At 42.9% G+C, this 18,383-nt stretch overlaps 1 protein-coding gene across 1 annotated transcript in view; it reads left to right on the top strand.

The window, feature by feature from the left end:
• Nucleotides 1-15,546, top strand: part of LOC117502806 (A-kinase anchor protein 7) — a 34,637-nt gene extending 19,091 nt beyond the window's left edge. Inside the window, exons 11-12 of the mRNA XM_034161914.1 lie at nucleotides 7,672-7,707; nucleotides 12,581-15,546. Coding sequence (XP_034017805.1) covers nucleotides 7,672-7,707; nucleotides 12,581-12,801 — 257 coding nt within the window. The 3' untranslated portion in view covers nucleotides 12,802-15,546. The remainder of the gene's footprint in view (nucleotides 1-7,671; nucleotides 7,708-12,580) is intronic.
• Nucleotides 15,547-18,383: the final 2,837 nt, after the last annotated feature.

Raw genomic sequence — 18,383 nt, 5'->3', positions numbered from 1 at the left:
GATATGATGACACAAAGACAGCTGCTGCTGATTCTTGTAAAAACTAGATTATCTTCACTCTGAGAAGCAGACGGTCGTTTCGTGGGTGTACGTGAGGTTCAGTGGGTGTGGAGTGACCTCCTGGATGACAGCGACCAGAATGGAGGAGCTTCTTTGAATGTGTACGAACTGAGACCAAACTTGACTTGGTGCCTGACCTACAGAAACCTTAGACCTGACAAACTCAGATCTAACACCCGGGTTCGCCGACTTACTAACAGCACCTTGTTGTGTATTCAAACAATGACTTGTACGGCTCTTTAATATATATTTTAACACAAGTAAATCATCCATAAGCTCAAAGGACACGACTGTAAGTTGATTTCTGTCTGTCAACCATCTCATTTTCACCAATATTTAACTTCTCAAATGAATAAACAGTTGAGACTTTGCCACACATTTGAGCAGCTTCTGTCACCATCTAGTGGGCGACGTGAGCATTTCAGGACTTCTGTATACTTCCTACTTGAAACCCAAAAGTCAGTAAAAACAAGGCTTTTACAAATGTCAGAAATGTATGATTTTCATTCTGCCAGTATTAATGTATAAAAATGTAGATTTTGACAGTTTTATGGTTCTCGAGTTTTAGGACGCGGCAGGACGGACTGAAGGACAGCAATTTCTCTTGACAAGCACGACCTGTAGCTGGAAATTAGATAGTTTTAATCGGTTCGAAATACTGTTTATTATTAGTAGTAGCATATACAGTAGTACTGCATCGAAAGTGAGACAGGAATCAGGAAAACGTTTGTCAGTTTCCCCTTTTGTTTTTTTGTACGTGTGCACTCAGATTGTGCTGTAGATTTTTCCAGGTCTAATAAACAGTGCAGGCAGGAAAACACGGTATCGCAACAGGATTCTTGGAGTTGTTCGATGATTAAACTGCCATAAAATGCTGCAGTAATGCCTGGTTAGTCCAGCGTGAGTTTGTGTACACGTGTGTGTGTGTGTGTGTGTGTGTTGTATATAATGAGTTGGCAGCTCATCCCGTCATAAACGGGGACTTTGACACAGACTCAAACAGCAAATCTGAAAATAGGTGACGTGTGCATGTGGGAGCGCCGGACAGAAATACCAGACCGCTCTGCAGTATTCCTGTGAGCTGGCTGTTCTCCCCGTGTGCGTCTCTCTCTGTCTGTCTCTTTGTGTCCCCCTCTGTGTGTCTCTGCTTGCAGCTGCATTTGCTATAAACAGTCGAGCCACTGTGTCCTACTTCTGAGCTCACGAAGGGAGAAAAGAGAAATGGGGGTAAGAAGAGAACGGGCTTCAAGAGACATGATGGTACACAAATAACATATTTAAAACACCTGAAAAATGCGCAAAGTATCAGGACGAAGTAGAAAAGAGATCACATGGTGCAGGTTGTGGAGTGTTTTCTTGTCACCAGGAGCTCTGGGGGCTGTGACCCCCAAACTGGGACCATGGCTCCAGGGGATTCCAGGTACACCAGCTGAGGTCTCTGTCCAGAAACGTGCCGTCCTAGAACATCCAAATTATTCCTCTAAGCTTTCGCCAGGCGTTGTATCTGAGGAAAAGGAGCAGAATCGGGCTTAACTGAACTTTCTGAAGAAGCTCTTTTCTTAAATTTGGCGTCTTATCACCGCTACATTCAGCTCTTTGAGAAGTTTTAACTGGGTATTGCCGCCTTCCATGTCGTGCTGTACGTTTCTCATATTATCTGAGTTCACAGCTGGCAGAACAAATTACCGTCACCTTCAAGTCACTATCTAAAGTACAGCCAAACGCAGCGTTTGACACCAACCTTTATTCACGCTCTTATCACCTCACGCTCTTGTTTTCCCTTTGAGTCACGCTTCGATAAAGGCGGCTGTAAGCCACGCGGTGACGCAGCATCCAGGAGGTTAAAACGGCATCATGTCTGAATCAAGAATCACAGAACTCAACCGCACTCTTTAGAGTGCATGCTTCTGCCAAAACCACAAATACCCAGTCTGCAGTGTTTCTGAAAGAGTCTTGTTAAATCTTCAGTTTATACCTTTTGGCCCCTAAATATTCAATTTAATTTGATTTATAAAGTGCCAAGTTACAACAAAGCTGCCCCAAGGCACTAAACAAGGGCGAGGTTGAACCTTACCAACCTCCCTGGGCAAGGACTCAGGTAACAGTGGTAAAGAAAAACCTCCCTCTGGTGTTTTGAGGAAGAAACCCCAAGCAGACCAGACTCAGAGGGGTGACCCACAGCTTAGGCCATTCTAACAGTTTCAAAGACGTGCATAATGGTGCAAAGTCTATCAGGAGTGAGCTTGTTGGAATGATTCAGAGTCCTCGGCAGGCTAACAGGCCATTGTTGACCGGAGTTCTCAAAGGCAGCATCAGCTTCACCAGTCCTTCATCCTCGGCTCCAGCAGTGGCGCCTCTGGCTGTCTCGTAGTTCTGCGATCCTCCCATTTATTGTCCATCATGTGGCGCAGGTCAAACCCCATCCAGCTACTCATGTGGCTCTCAGACACCCGTCAATAATGACACCTCAGACAGAGAGAAAAAGAGCAGAATCAGTCGGTCAGAACGAACAGCACCTCGGGACTTAGGTTCCATAACAACAAAAAAGTCAAGATGAGAGAGAACTAATGTGGTCGCTGGCAGCTAACCCTCTGCTTCACTAACAAACTCCAAATGTTTTTGATATAATGAGACGGGTTTCTATTCTAACTTTGTACGTCAGCCGTCCACAAAGTTGGTTAAAAATTGGTTTTTAGTTTTTGAGAAACCTGAACAACACAGATAGACAAAACTTTATCAAACGTGATGATGACTCCTGTTAGACAGAAGGTTCCGGTTTGAACAGCTGTGCTCGCAGAAACCAGAACTGATAAAAATTCAGCTGTGTTTTATGAAATGATTAAACAATAGCGATGAGTGTGTTTAATTTACGGCCCTCAGCTCTGGCTGCCGGCTCACACCTCCCCGTAAGAACTCTCATCCTTTTTCTCACAAAAACATGCTCCACAAAAAGCTCATGTGTTTTTTTTTTTTTTTGGTCAGACTGCAGATTTCCAGAATTGTGTGCGTTTCTGTGCACAGGTGCGACTCGGACAGCGACAGCTCAGCGAGCGGAACAAACCGCAGCAGAATGATGATGGCTCACATCTGCCTGCAGTCAATTCCCGACACAGCTGGGCTTAAAACACGGCACACGTGCCCCAGAACTCCAGCTTTGTTCCTTCACGTCAACTTTTTAGATAAAATCAATATGAGATTTAAACTTTGCACAGTGCCGGGAAGCACAGCCAACATGTTACGGATAAACGTCAACAGACCGACTGCACTTGGATGTGTTTCTGAACCACACCTGACTCAGGGAGGGTCCACTGGTCCTAATCTCTTTCTATTATTTGATGGTGTATATTACAACCCCAAACTGATTTTAAAGTTCACAAATTAATGTAATACTTTCAAATAGCTAACAAACCAGATCCAGTTTTGTTCAATTTACAAAAATAAAACATATGATTCTGTTAATCATCTTTAATTGCACCGTTGTCTATAAATCTCTTGAATTACAAATCAGTAATTAACAGTAATTCACCATAATTAAAAGTTTTTTAAAATTGTCACACTTTTGTAGCATTACTTAACCTATTTTAGTGCAACATAAAGCCTACCAAAAATGTAAAAACAACTTCAACATGCTCTCCTTAATACTAGGACTAGTGGGAGGTTCCGACTCTGGTGTTCCAATCCAAGTCATTAGAAAAAGCAGCAGGTTCTGTTTGTGTGTTTAACTCCTTCAGTTTTGTGTGTTCATGTGTTAGTAACTTGCCCAACAAAGAGAAGCCACACTGGTGAAAGAGCGTCACGGACATCGTTCCTGTTTTTCATTTTGGATTTATGATCCATTTGTCGCCCTGCAGTAAAATGGATTTGGCGTTTTTACCGCACTCATTTATGGCGGCTCATCGCCATCATCTTTGCTCTTTTTTTTTTGTCCAAACAAAGTCTTCATGGGAATTTCAGCTCATACAGTCATAATCTGTTAAAGCAAATCACACTGAGAACCACAGACGCCCTTCGGACAAAACCATAAATCCTGCTCCATGTACGTCCACGTGGGAACTGAAAACACATGTTGAGTACGTGCGTCACGTTCAACATGAATACACAGCGAGGACGAGATGTGCATGAGTGAGATGATTCAACACCGAGCTGCAGGAAAGACGTGAGAATCACAATCACACATTCTGAGACTGATTTAAACAAATAAACAAACAAAAAAAACAAAAGTGGTGATTCTGGGTTGAGTAACATGAAGACATGAAAAAGTGAGGAGTGCTTCAGAAAATGTTTTGGGAGTTCCCGAGGTGACCACGAGGCCTGCGTTCACTCATCTGTTACATCACTGTTCAACTTCTCCTTTTTGTACCTCCTCCTGAGGATTTTGCCTCAAACTTTGCCATAAATTGGTGCATCTGGATTAAGGGGTCGTTCAGCAGAACGTCACCTCTAATCTGACCAGGAGGGGGCCTGCTCGGGGGGGCTTTATTTCTTTTAGATAGAAAATTTTCCACAAACTTGTAATAATATGACAAATTTCACTTTTTGGTGGGGGAGAAGGGTGAATAAATAAATACAATTTAAAGCTGTACGGTCTTTCATATTTCACTACACAGATAAAATTTAGGTTCTACAGAAATCCAACCGTTATAATGTTGGTTTAATTTTGAAACGTGTTGCAAACTTACAGCTCATTTTAATGAAGGGAACATATTTATCTGGGAGGAATTCCATCGGGAATATTTTATTTTCCTTTGAACACCATCTACGGGAAGACGTGCGTGTGCACATGCATGAGGTTTTGAGATTGTTGGAAGTTACCTTTGACCTCGGGCGATGTGCGTGCACACTAACATCCATAAGATGTCTGTAAATCACAAACAGAGGTGTTATCTGGTTTGGAAAACAGCATTTTTAGATTTAGAAGTATTTGTTTCTCTTGTCTGTCTGTATGTGGCCCCGTGTCAGACTGGCGTCCTGTCCAGGGTGTGCCACGCTCCGCCTTGCGCTCTATGACTGCTGGGATAGGCTCCAGCCCCCCGCGACCCTTAATTGAACTAAGCAGTTGAAGATGAGTGAGTGTGTGTTTGTTTCTCACTAATGTTTACAAAATATATGAGAAACCAATTAGATTCATACAAAAATAAGATGTTTTGGCACATTTTCCACAATGTTGGATTATTTTGTTTGAGACATCACTGTGCCTCTCTACTCTGATTGGCTGGCACCGTGTGCTTCCCAGCATCCCTTGCACAAGTCGGGGGAAGCCCCCACGTGATCTATGACCTCACTGTCATAGACTATATGGGTCACGACCAAACGTAGTTCAAGTCCGTCTGTTCTTTTGAAATTTTCTCCTTCAGGCGAACGCTTAAATTTTTTTTTGTAGACGACATGAATTTTGGTCATATTGGTGACATCATACTGTGAATCCCCTATTTAAAGCGTAACAAATAAAATGATAGCAGTGCCAAAGAATATTAGTTTTATAACTTAACTCTTAAAAAGCTAAAGGCCATACACTTTTCATGCTTGTGGGTTTTGCAGCTCTGCCTTAAAATATATGTTTTCTGTTGCAGAGCCAAAACTTTCACCAAGTTTCAACAGCTTCACTTGGCTCCAGCCCAAAATGTAGCAGGTTCTATCACAATACGGCTACCATTTTTTGACAAAGTATCATGAAAATCCACAGAGATAAAATGTTCCATCTCGTTACAGTTTACAGGCTTCATCCCATTTTTGTGTCTTTGACCCCAAATTTAATCATCTCTCTTCCAAATGAGACTCAAACAAGTTTGCCAAAATTCAAACCTCCTGCGCTGAGGAAATAAATGGTTAGCCATTAGTGGCGGGGGGGCCTTAAAGGAGCCAAACTGGATTAGAGACACTGCAGTCTATCAGTCATGTAAACGTGATCTCAAGAGACTCTGAGGCAGATGAGGTCAAATAAAAGACAGAAAAAAGTAAACCTGAAGAGACGGTGACAACTGTCAGAGAGAGAGAAAGAAGTCATCGGAGCCTCGGCAAAGTTGAAGTGCCTCATTATCTTCCTGTCTCCATGACAACACGGCCAGCCAAAAAGGTAGAGCGAAAAATGAGGGTGTTTGGAAAAGGAGAGGCAGAGACGAGTCTGAATGACAGAATGAAGGAGGAATGTATGTGTTCATAAGGAGATCTTCAATTTTCAATTTATTTCTTTTATATAGTGCCAAATCACAACAAAGTTGCCTCAAGGTGCTTCACACAAATATGGTCTAACTTTACCAACCCCCAGAGCAAAAACACAGGAGACAGTGGTAAAAAAAAAAAAAAGACTCCCTCTGAGGATTTGAGGAAGAAACCTCAAGCAGACCAGACTCAAAGGGGTGACCCTCTGCTTGGGCCATGATACAGACACAATTTACAATACAGGAAATTATACAGGAGATTTTGGGAGTCCATGCTGGCGTCCAGGACGGGAGGCCTGCAGAGGAAAACATCTGGATCCTGAGTGAACTCTGATGACTACAAATACACACTGATGTAAACATGTTTACTCCCTTCATGATACATTTATCTTTAAATAAAAGTCATTTAGAGGTGGGCGTCAAAATCCAAGCCCTCCTCCGTGTTGTGACACCCTGGTGTCAGATCAGGAAGGGGATCGTCTGTTGGGGTGAAATACGGTGGGGACCTTATGGTCACTACAGTATCCATGAAGGCCCAAATGAAACCCTGAACATGAGGCAGCTAACGGGGCTCCGGTGAAACAAGACGTCCTCAACGGCGGATCAGGTAGAGGAGGTGATGAGTTGTAACCCAGCAGCTGTGAAGGCTGGAACAGGTCCTCGGACCCCGATCGTCTGGGATGTCCCAACCATCGGACCAGGCTGAGGATCTGTCAACGGCATTCCCACGTTTAACAAACCCACATACGGGCGTCTGTAGATTGATATACCGCTCAGGAACCAATCAAGAGACAGTCTTCCTCACCACCGAGGGACTGGCACAACACCATTTAGAGGTCAGAGGTCACAGGAAGCATGATGACTGCTGGAGGGAAATGAAAAAAAGTCAAAAACACGAGTCATTCACAAAAATTTCAGACATTAACGAGGCTCAGGGTCAAGCTGCTGTTTTTCACCTAATTATTTCCAAATCAAAGTTCAGACAGAATGAGGGGGAGGGAAAAACAACTCTTTAAATCAGTCATCCTTTATCATCTTTTGATAAATTAGGACTCTGCTGAAGCTCAGGGCCGTCTTGTTGTTGTGTACGACTTCATCAAAGGTCACAGTAAAACAATAACCATCATTTATTTCTTTTTAGATTATTTGCAGTCTGCAAACTTGTACCTCATTTCTTCACATTTCAAACATCCAAAAAACAAACCTGTAACTTTTTACACTGCATTTTTCACTCAGTATGTGATTTTTTTTTTTTAAGTAAATACAGTCTTTTTTTCCCATTTGTTTATTTATGAATCTTGTCCATTTTCGCCTTCACACAGTCCAGCGGGTTCATTTCCACTGCTGTTATTTTTTTCTTCTTCCTTGTGTTTATTAACTGTACGGCCTTTGTGAGTGTATGAAATCCCTGAGCTCCTTATTTATGTGTGTGATATTTGTGCTTGTGTTCCAGATTTGGTTCAGAGCCCACTCCATGCCAAACGCACAAGTACGTCTCCTTCACATCAAGCACGAAACCCAATCAAAAGTCTGATGACAAATTAAACTTCATCCTTACAAAATCAGAATAATCATCATTAATCCAGTGATTATTGTTTGTGGATTCTAGATCTCAGAGAGACGTCGATTTCAAAAATCAAATTCCTTTTTACCGGAACGATCAGAAATTTTTAAATGTTGTCACATCATCATTACTTTGAATAATCAGTCATTCCCAATCTTAGGAACACTGGGACCCACCCAAAACCGTTAATCACAGGCTGGACCAACACAGGAAATGTTGAGGGCTGTTCGATGCACTGTGCAGTGTTTTATGAAAACGTTTCATATCTACCACCTGTCACCACTAATTGTGATGATCAGATGAATAAAAAGGGTCTTTCTGTTACATCAAACAGCATTTTCACTTTAATACAAAACATTTCATCAGCGTTTGAGTCGTCACGCTGACAGACAAAAAGAAGCCGCGACCGCAGAAATATCCGTTTCATTTACTCAGAGACGAGCAAAACGTCAGGCGTTTAAAAAGCTCACCAAGAAAGGTGATTACCAAAAAGAAATAAAATAAAAAACCACTTCACTGAGCATAAAAATACCTCATCGAGCCGGCTGAAATGTCTGAGTGAGTCAAACTAACAGGCATGTAATCCAATTGCATCTTGACAGAACAGCAACATGGTTTCGGCCAACTCAATAAAGGCAAATGGACAACAACAACAGCCCGCCGCGCTCCGGTCAAATCAATTTATCAGGAAATAAATAAATAACCTACAAGTGCAGCTTATGGAGGACATATCTGGGTGACAGCAGAGTGCCGTCTGCTCTGACCAGCAGCCTGCTGTCAGCGGGCTGAATGTTTGGCATAAATACCACAAATCCATGGATGCATCATGTTGAATCTGTGGGTCGTGCGAGCTGGTGGTGAGAGTCTGCAGCGGTTCTACACGTCACCCGGTCGAGCTCGTTGTGGAGCTGCAGATACCAGATGAACAAAATGCACTCGTGTGGGTGACAGAGGCGACTACATTAAAGAGACAAGTGGTGCAAGCCGATGAGAAACTGGGAATGACAAAATTTCACAGTTCAAAGCCAAACCTCGTGTGAGAAATGTGGGTGGAAAATTAAATTAAGATCTAATCCCAAAAGCAGAAGCTTTTTTTTCTTTTTATTTCTTGTGTAGAACCACAATGGAATATTGAAATAAGACGGATGAGTTTCAGAACAAGCAGGAAAAAAAAAAAATAAATGAACAGGTGCACTGCTGTGGCAGTGAGGGCAGCTCCTGGGGGACAAATGCTGTCACCTTGAAGATGAAAAGGGGATAAAGTAGAAATTTCAGTATGTTCTTCTTGAAGTTATTTCCAGTAATGCTTTGAAAGACAGTCCCATATTCCCAACACGTCCTCTTAAGGGCTTTTCACACCGAATACACAAACCACGATGTTAAAGATAAGCGCCAAAATGCTACAGGTTCTATTCCAGGTCAGCCCCAACCGTGGTGAACGTACCTGTTCCAGGTTTGGTGAAAGCCATTGCTACGGTGATGGAATATAGGATTGTGAGAACCTGCTCCTGCTCTGCCTGGCGTCTCCTGGGTAATGAGAAGTAGGACGGTCCACTGCCTGAGAGTCCACTTGGACTTTGCGGTCCACGTTATGGCTTTGTGTTTGTTCTTGGTCATCAGACATGACGGTAGTCATAGATTTGTGTCCGCCAGACTGATGGTTAACTGCATCCATTTGTTTCCTGCTAAAAGCTTTCTGCTGCCGTCAACCTGACGTCCTCTGTCTCCTTCTACATGAATTATTGACCTCATGACATTTTTCATCATTTGAGTCGCCTTCTGTTTTACTTACTCTGTCTGCCTGCGCTGTAAGAAAGCAGCTCTGGTCTTTGAATTCAGTCTCAGTTTCTGCAGGAAGTAGATTAATTAAAAAAACACAACCCCATGCAGCTGATGACATCAGATCATGTGATTGTCATCTTGGTGGGCAAGAAAAGTTCACTTCGGTTAGTGTGATGACAAATCATTAATATCATGTTGAATAATTTCTCATTGTGAACTTGCAGCTCTGATGTTTTTCTCTGTGGTTCCTCGTCCTTTGAGGGTGATGAACCCCTGGCAAGAGCTCACAGAGTCATGAGGTCCGTGAACAGATGTGTTTGGCGGTGCCAAGACGTCAGGGTCTCGGCGGTTCCTCTCTTACTATATGGTTGTTAGATGTTAACTAGTGACCTATGGTGAAGACTGAATGTCTTTTTGTGTCCCTGTGTGCTCCGAGGAGAATACGTGTGCCATTCACATCAGTGTTCCGTAGACAAATGGTCTTCTTCATATGTGATCATTCATTCTTTTTCTGCTCAATTCCAAACTGTCATTTGTGTTATTTGGCCGACAGTCATCGTCATGACGTAGGTTTGGGTCGTCATCCTCACTGAGAGAAAAGACATTTCAAGTGGCCACCCCCATGAGCAGTCTCAGGTTTGGACCTGGATGCTGCAGTGCGGTGGACAAACAGCCCCTCAGTGTTGTACAAGTAGAAACCCGCCAGAGATGGAACACTTGGTGCTCTCCTGTGGGTTTTGTCGTTTCTAGTGTGACCGCAGGACTTTTGTCACCGGGACGGCAGTGGGACCGAACCCAGGCAGCTCGCACTAAAGACCATTCCTCTACCAGGTCAGCCAAAGGGGAATTCCTCGTTAGCCAAGCTAGCGGGAACGTCTTTTCAATCAGGACCTGGGACCTTCATCCCGCTACATATCTCTCCACCATTTTTGACTTCATCCCAAAGTCACAGGTGCATTTAAGCATGTTCTGTGACTACCCACATCCTGTTTGTGATGCCAGATTGTGACCGCAGGACCTTTGTGGCTGGGACGGCGGTGGGATCGAACCCGGGTGGCTCGCACTAAAGACCATTCCTCTACCAGGTCAGCCAAAGGGGAATTCCTCGTTAGCCAAGCTAGCGGGAACGTCTTTTCAATCAGGACCTGGGACCTTCATCCCGCTACATATCTCTCCACCATTTTTGACTTCATCCCAAAGTCACAGGTGCATTTAAGCATGTTCTGTGACTACCCACATCCTGTTTGTGATGCCAGATTGTGACCGCAGGACCTTTGTGGCTGGGACGGCGGTGGGATCGAACCCGGGTGGCTCGCACTAAAGACCATTCCTCTACCAGGTCAGCCAAAGGGGAATTCCCCGTTAGCCAATCTAGTGGGAACGTCTTTTCAGTCAGGACCCGGGACCTTCATCCCCCTACAATAGGGATCAGGCTCTGAATGGGGTTCCTCCATCCCAGCAGAGTTACTCCCACAGTGTGGAAAGAAAAGGTCTTCTCCAGCGTCAACATCTGCAAACTGTTTTTTTGGTGGCTGCAGTGACAAATGGCATTTTTTCAGGAGGTGAGGATGGACTGAGTCTTTACCTGGGTGGTTGATGTTGTCATGTGGTGGAAGCATCATCACAGGGCACCAGCGAAGCTCCCAGACCTGACTGACTGTGGAACTAAAGGCAGTGTGTGAAATTATATAGATTGTGAAAACGTTGCCAGGTGCTTTGCGTTCCAGTGGCCGTAGGTCTACGAGTGCACTGATGGTGTGAATCCGGCACCAATACAACACGGGGACGGCGGCTCTGAAGGTTATATGACTGCATGGGTTCAGCAGAAGGTCTGTGATATGATTCTTCATGTCATCAGCTTTTTAACTGTCACATCTTTTGTATTCATGTCACATCGATTCCACCGTGGTTGTGTTCAGCACCACAAGTGATTGATTGCTCCTTTGGTATGAGCACATTATCGGTTGTCATGTCAGCAGACACAGATGCACCCTGGGAACAGTCTGCACGTACAGCGCCTAAAAAAAAACTATGTACATGCTCTGGATTTTAAATCTTTTTATTTTTTACAACATAAAACTCAGCATAAGATAAGATAAGAAAAGCCTTTATTCATCCCTCAATGGGGAAATTTCAGTGTCACATCGCAGCATAGAACAGTAGGAATAGAAGGGCATGCGATAAAACAGGAAAGACTTAAAAAAGCACTGAGTGCCGGGTAAAGCTAAGGCTATCATTGTTCAGTTCAATGCTGCACTGTCGGGATGTAAAAGTGATCAGATAAAGTGACTTCAGCGTGAAATGTACAATACGTTACTCTGATATTTACAATATGGACAGGTTAAAATATAGTAGGTAAAGTGACTTAAGTGTGCACCATAAATTAAATTATTGCACCTAATAAATACAGCAGGTAATGACATGATTATTGTCCTGGTTGCTATGGTTACCACATTGTTCATTGTACAGTCTGACAGCAGCCGGGATAAAAAAAAAAAAAAAAAATCAAGCTTCAAAACCACAATCTACTGTATTTTCCAGAGTACAAGCGACTTATACTGAGGTGCGACTGATATACTGAAAAATCATGTGTTCATTAATAATAATAATTTTTATAATGACTATTTTCATACAGAACTTTTCCATGAATCAAAGCACTAAACAAAATAAATTTAAATAATAACAAAAAGATTAAATACCAGTAATAAAAAGTGCACTTCAACAATACATAAACATCCCCCATTAAAGAGCTGATAATACAGAAAAAAAAGTGCAACTTCTGTGTGAGATTTTCATCTTCAAGAGACATTTTTAACAGGTGTGACTTATATGGTGTGTCGCTCAAGAAACAACGTACCGAAACTCCATCGTGATGTTGTTCGTTAACATGCGGCAGCGACCTACGGTCTGGATTGATTCTCTAGTTTTTCCATGCACTCACTGTCAGTGCACGTACATCTGCCAGCGATTATCATTCAATGTATATTCTGCTGTTTTGTCCAAATGTGCTTCCCAGGTGGACGCCGGCGGTCTGAGCCAGACGAAGCAGAACTCCTGCGGGTGAGCAGGCGATTGGTTGAGGATGCTGTCAATCGTGCCTTACAGCAGTACAAACAGGAAACGCTTCAAAACGGGGGCGGGCCTAATGCCACAGCAAACCAGCCCCCAGAAAGCACTGAGGAAACTGTAAGTAAGACGGACATGACAGCTAATGCCGCCACAGACATCAGGAAGTGACATTGTCATGCTGAGGCACAGACTGGTGAGGAACAAAAAAAAAAAAAGAAGCTGCCTGTGCGGTTAAGACAAGTCTAAAAGAAGGGACCGGAAACCTGAACCACCTCAGCCTACGCTAGCTGCCTGGCCGCGTGACCAAGCTCAACCAAGGTTGTAGCTTGAGATCAAAGCTAGTGATGGTCCTGACACGCCAGCTGGTGACGTGTCTTAACCCACTAACTTCATCCAGCATCTCACAGCGACGAGGTCGTCCCTCCACAGTGTCAGGTGGCACAGTGTGAGCTGCCCTTTCACAATAAGTGAAAATCATGTTTTTGTTTTTTTTTGTTTTTTTTTTTTGGAGAGTTTGGTTTGATGTCATCTGCATAGAAAAAAAAATCCTGCTTATTGCATCAGTTCCCCGTTACGGGAGCACCTTTACTGTGTCTGAGTCTTTCACCAAACGTTACTTTTGCTTGTCTTTGTGCACGTTTCAAGCAGAGGAATCAAACTGCTGTTACCCAGGAGCCACTGGTCAGTGTGAGCGGGGTGACAAAGCTAATGTCACCCCGGGCAGATTTCACAAATTACATCGTTGTGTGGGGGCTCGTGGCCTGGGTTAGTAGTTTGAGCCCCTTGCTGTCAAGATTTTGTTGAAAGAGTTGTGTTGCGTTATCTCTACTTTGCAGTCATCGCAAGTGTTCTTTGTGCGCCTTCTCCAAAACGCATGCACTGTTAAATGGATGTCCAAATGAAGGGTGGAGTGATTTTCATAAGTCTTCAGATACTTCGCCTCTCTGCACCACGTGTTTGCCAGAATAAGCGGCGTGAACGCACCAACACTGTTATCCAATGATAACTGGACTCCAGCCTGCCCCCAGTGGATGTAACTCTTAAGATGCAAACGTGAATATGTGGATGATAACAGTCATCTTTGACGTGCACATTGTATGAATTGAGCTGTGATTGGTTGGATTTAGATGAGCTGCATGTTGGTTTTTGTTGAGCTGTCCTTGGTAACCAGTTTAAATCAAATCAAACTGTCTTTGACCTTCCAGAGTTTAATTTAAATACTTGCCTGAACTGCCTTTTTTTGTCTGCGTTTCAGGTGGTTTCTGAAAAATCAGATTGTGTCTTCCAGTGTTTAGTTTTGTCCACAACCTAAAGACATTCATTTTACGGCCAGACAGGCGCAAAGAAACCAGAACAGAAGCTAAAACCAGAATCCTACAATTAAATAAAAATAAACCAAGAAAAACTCAAACAGATTTAATTGATTGCAAAATAGTTGGCAACTAATTTATCAGCTGGTTAGTCACTGTAGGACATACGGAATGGGAAGTCAGATGTATTTGATTCTTACAAAGAAGTTTCAAAAAGGGGAGTAACAATTCTCAAGATATGTAGTTCATTATGGAATTGCTTCAAATCCAAGCACACAAACACACTGGCCTGTTTTGAAAGTTAGAATGTTTTATAGTTTGGAAATTTTATTTTCAGGTCATCACCAGGTCGCCGGTAACCTGGCTGCCGTGGCGTCAGACAGACAGACGTATGTGAGCACACGCTGTAAGCAGTGACAGGTTTCTGAGTGCTTGCGTCTGGTTTTGTTTTGCTGAACGTGGAATCCTCTTCAGCATGTCTCTGATTTTTGTTCACTGTTCGCCCTGTGAACATGTGCAGGTCGAACAGCAGAAAGACGTGTTCGCTGACCTGACCTGCAGCTGTCTGGCATCACATTTAGGAAATAACTTTGTTGGGGCAGATTCCAGCTCTGGTACCCTGATCATCAGCTTATCCTTGACTTATTAGCTGTTAGCTGACATTTAAATTTTTAAATTTAATTATTAAGTTAAGTTGCGCAGGCGACATGTTTTTGCTTCCCTCTTATATGAACCAGTGCCAGAAAGTTTTATAATCTGATGCTGATAAACTGCTCAAAGTAGCAGGAGACCAAATCTTATAGCTGCAGACTTTATTAAAGTATGAAACAGCCAATCAGTGTTCAGGTAATCAGGATTGAACTTTTTTTGTCAGAGTGATATAAAGTTCATTTTCTTAACATTTTCTGATCCTGTCAGATTCATAAATAAGTGGAAAAACTGCCAACTGCATCACCCGTCCACCCGTTTGGATGTCCAACAGCTGCACAAATAACACCATCTGTCCCGGTGACTCGCTGTCCTTTAAAAAAAAAAAAAAAAAAAACCAAAACATTTGACTCAAACGCGGCAGCCGTGTGCCAGCTCAGACCAACAGTCACAAGAAGTGAAACACGGAGCTTTCAGTGATCTTATGGGTGTGCGCTGACCGTACGGCTCCGCGGGGCCGCACGTGCTCCTCAGACTCAGAGCTAAGTAGGTTTTTGACTGATGCCACGATGATGATGAATGTGATTGGTTTAGTTTTAATTAAGTCGACCGTGCCGTATTTTCAGCCTGTTCTGTCTGGAAAACATGACTTAAAATACAAAGGATGCATTTTAATTAAATGTGGAGGTCGGTGAAGACTTGATTAGATTGCAGGCTGGATGTGCATCCAGCATATTCAGTTTTATTTATGACATTGTGACTGTCGTTAGTTTCAGTGTTATTTTTAGTTTTGTGAAACAGCGCCCCCCGGGGGCATGTCAGAGACAGACAGGCCTGCTGGGCCATGAGGTGCTCTTATATAAAACATTATTTTAACTTTTCAAACTACATTTAATTTGTTTTCTGATTGCAGCAGAATAAACAGCGCACTGGTGAAGTTAATACGTTCTGAGAGAAGAAGAAGAAGAAAAAAGAAAATATATGTTGTTGTGAAAAGAATAGAAAATAAGGCAGAGATTGTAGTTTGGTTCGTTTTTAACATGATTTGAATTAAGCTTTCAGACACTCATTCAGTTTAGACTCATTGGTTCAACAAAGTCACCAGAAGTCTGATTTTTGTTTGTGAGGTCACTGAGGAGTTTGCTGGCTGTGGTTTAAAACAGGCGCCATCTCAGAATTCTGCAGCGACACCTCAGTTCAGAGCCACGAAACCTGCCCTGAGGTTTGCCTCTTTAATGCAGACGTGTTAAACATTCTGCGTACGTTTTGCGCTTCCTTTAAATGTAGATACAGAAAATGTGGAATCTACTGAAGTGTTCTCACTGTGGACTCACATCAGTGTCAAAGGTCACTTCTGTCGTGGTGGATTTTTTTTTTTTTTTATCTATTCTCACCAGATCCTTAATCTCAGAAAAAAACACCCCCTTTAATACACTGTGCGTGTGTGCATGTGTGTGTATGTGTTGTGTTTTTTTTTGACTGTGTGGTTTCTATAATCAGTCACGACAGCTGTGAACTTTAGAGATGTGTTTGTCTTGGGGTTTGTCCGTCCGTCTGTGCGTCCGATGGCATGCGTGTGCTGTTTATACTGTGTTCTTTATCCTTTTCTGACACATTTGAACAATAAAACCACATCTGAAATTCAGTCAGCGGTGCGTTTGTTTATTTATTTCACATACTAATACAGCACGTGTGCCTGCAGCAGAGTCGCACCTTTAATTCAAGGTCAAAGGTCAACATCTACAGTTAGTTGTCACAGGTGAACTCCAATCAAGGTACAGAAATGATGAGATCACCTGATCCAAATCTCAGAACTTATCATTCTGCAATGTGAAGTGTAGATCTCTCTCTCTCTCTCTCTCTCTCTCTCTCTCTCTCTCTCTCATACTTCAGTATCTTAAATAATCTTTTTGCATGCTTCAACTATTTCACTTGTTCAACACCAAGTCATATCAAGAGGTTAAGTGACCTTTGAAAAATAAACATGACATGAAAAAGTCAAACATCTCCAAAGAATATCTTACTGACACTTTCACATGACTGCAAATGTGAACCTGGACCAACTTTGATCTGGATACAGATCAGGGTGGGAAAAAAAACAGTCCAGTAAGATGTAAAGTCCCAGTCTTGGACCTGTTGGATGACTTTAACAGGACAGCGACTTGTTTTAAAATGATCTCTCTACAAACTGACACGTGGCCTCTGAAGGTGAGTTTAAAGTGTTTTTTTTTTTTTTTGGTGTCCTCAGGCCGGCTCGGCTGCGTTCTGTTAATTTTTGTGACTGTACCTCATGTTAAATTGCCTCTGACTGATTCCCACCTGCCTGGCAGCATGTGTGCCCGACAGCTGCCAATGTACACGCTCAAAACATTGACGAATGAAAACCTACAGAACCACTGTGTGATTAGAACACGTCAGAGGGTGATGACAAAGAGTTCATTAAAATTCACCATCAGCCGTGATGCAGAATCAGCCGTCTGCTCCGTCCACACGCACAAAACACCTGACATTCAGAGCCAGAGATTATCCACATGGGTTGACCTACATCTACATCTCTGTGCTGACTGAATGGGATTACACATACACACACACACACACACACACAGCATATAGTTATGATGTGTCAAACACAAACATGGCCCAGTATACAGGCTCTGTTAATGGTGGCAGTTATCAATACCATCATCATTAATATGTGCCAGTGTGAGGCTGAAGTCTGCTCTGCAGAAAGAGCCAAGACAACGAGACGTGAACGTGGTCTGATAAAAACCCACAGGAGACGCTCAGCGCCGAGCTCTCTAATGTAATTAAGCTGGTGCTTGATAGAGCGCAGCTGACCTGCTGTGGATGGAACGTAATTAAGACGAGGTCAACGCTGGTCACTTTTTGCCAAAATACACCCCAGAGGGGGATAAAAACATCCATCAGAGGATCAACAGGTCAGACTGAGACGTCACTACGAATCTTCTCAGAAGATGATGAGGACGGTAAAAAGTGCAGCAGATAACAGAATATTTACAAAAGAATCCTTCAAATGGTGATGCAAGCACCAAAATGGGCACAAATACTAATTAGACATTAACTCTTTTGAAAAAACGACTAGCCACTTGAATTTTCAATAGGCGGCCTGATGGGGTCAATTGAACAATTACACGGGTCAAAATTAAAAGATGCTCCAATCATATTGAAAACTACATCACATTGTTTGTCTGATCTGATCATCAAGATTCGAAAAAGGTATAGTTTGGACTATCTGTGACTGAGTGTTATGGGGTTATGAGGTAAAAGCAGCAAGGAGAGAGCATATCTCACCCATATTGGCCTCTCTTCATTGGCTTCCTGTTAATTCTAGAATAGAATTTAAAATTCTTCTTCTTACTTGTAAGGTTTTGAATAATCAGGTCCCATCTTATCTTAGGGACCTCGTAGTACCATATCACCCCAATAGAGCGCTTCGCTCTCAGACTGCAGGCTTACTTGTAGTTCCTAGGGTTTGTAAGAGTAGAATGGGAGGCAGAGCCTTCAGCTTTCAGGCTCCTCTCCTGTGGAACCAGCTCCCAATTCAGATCAGGGAGACAGACACCCTCTCTACTTTTAAGATTAGGCTTAAAACTTTCCTTTTTGCTAAAGCTTATAGTTAGGGCTGGATCAGGTGACCCTGAACCATCCCTTAGTTATGCTGCTATAGACGTAGACTGCTGGGGGGTTCCCATGATGCACTGTTTCTTTCTCTTTTTGCTCTGTATGCACCACTCTGCATTTAATCATTAGTGATTGATCTCTGCTCCCCTC

Source organism: Thalassophryne amazonica, chromosome 21, assembly GCF_902500255.1.
Source record: "Thalassophryne amazonica chromosome 21, fThaAma1.1, whole genome shotgun sequence".
NCBI classification, from domain to species: domain Eukaryota; kingdom Metazoa; phylum Chordata; class Actinopteri; order Batrachoidiformes; family Batrachoididae; genus Thalassophryne; species Thalassophryne amazonica.
The sequence above is the reverse complement of the archived record's forward strand: the minus strand, read 5'-3'. Positions and strand labels throughout refer to the sequence as shown.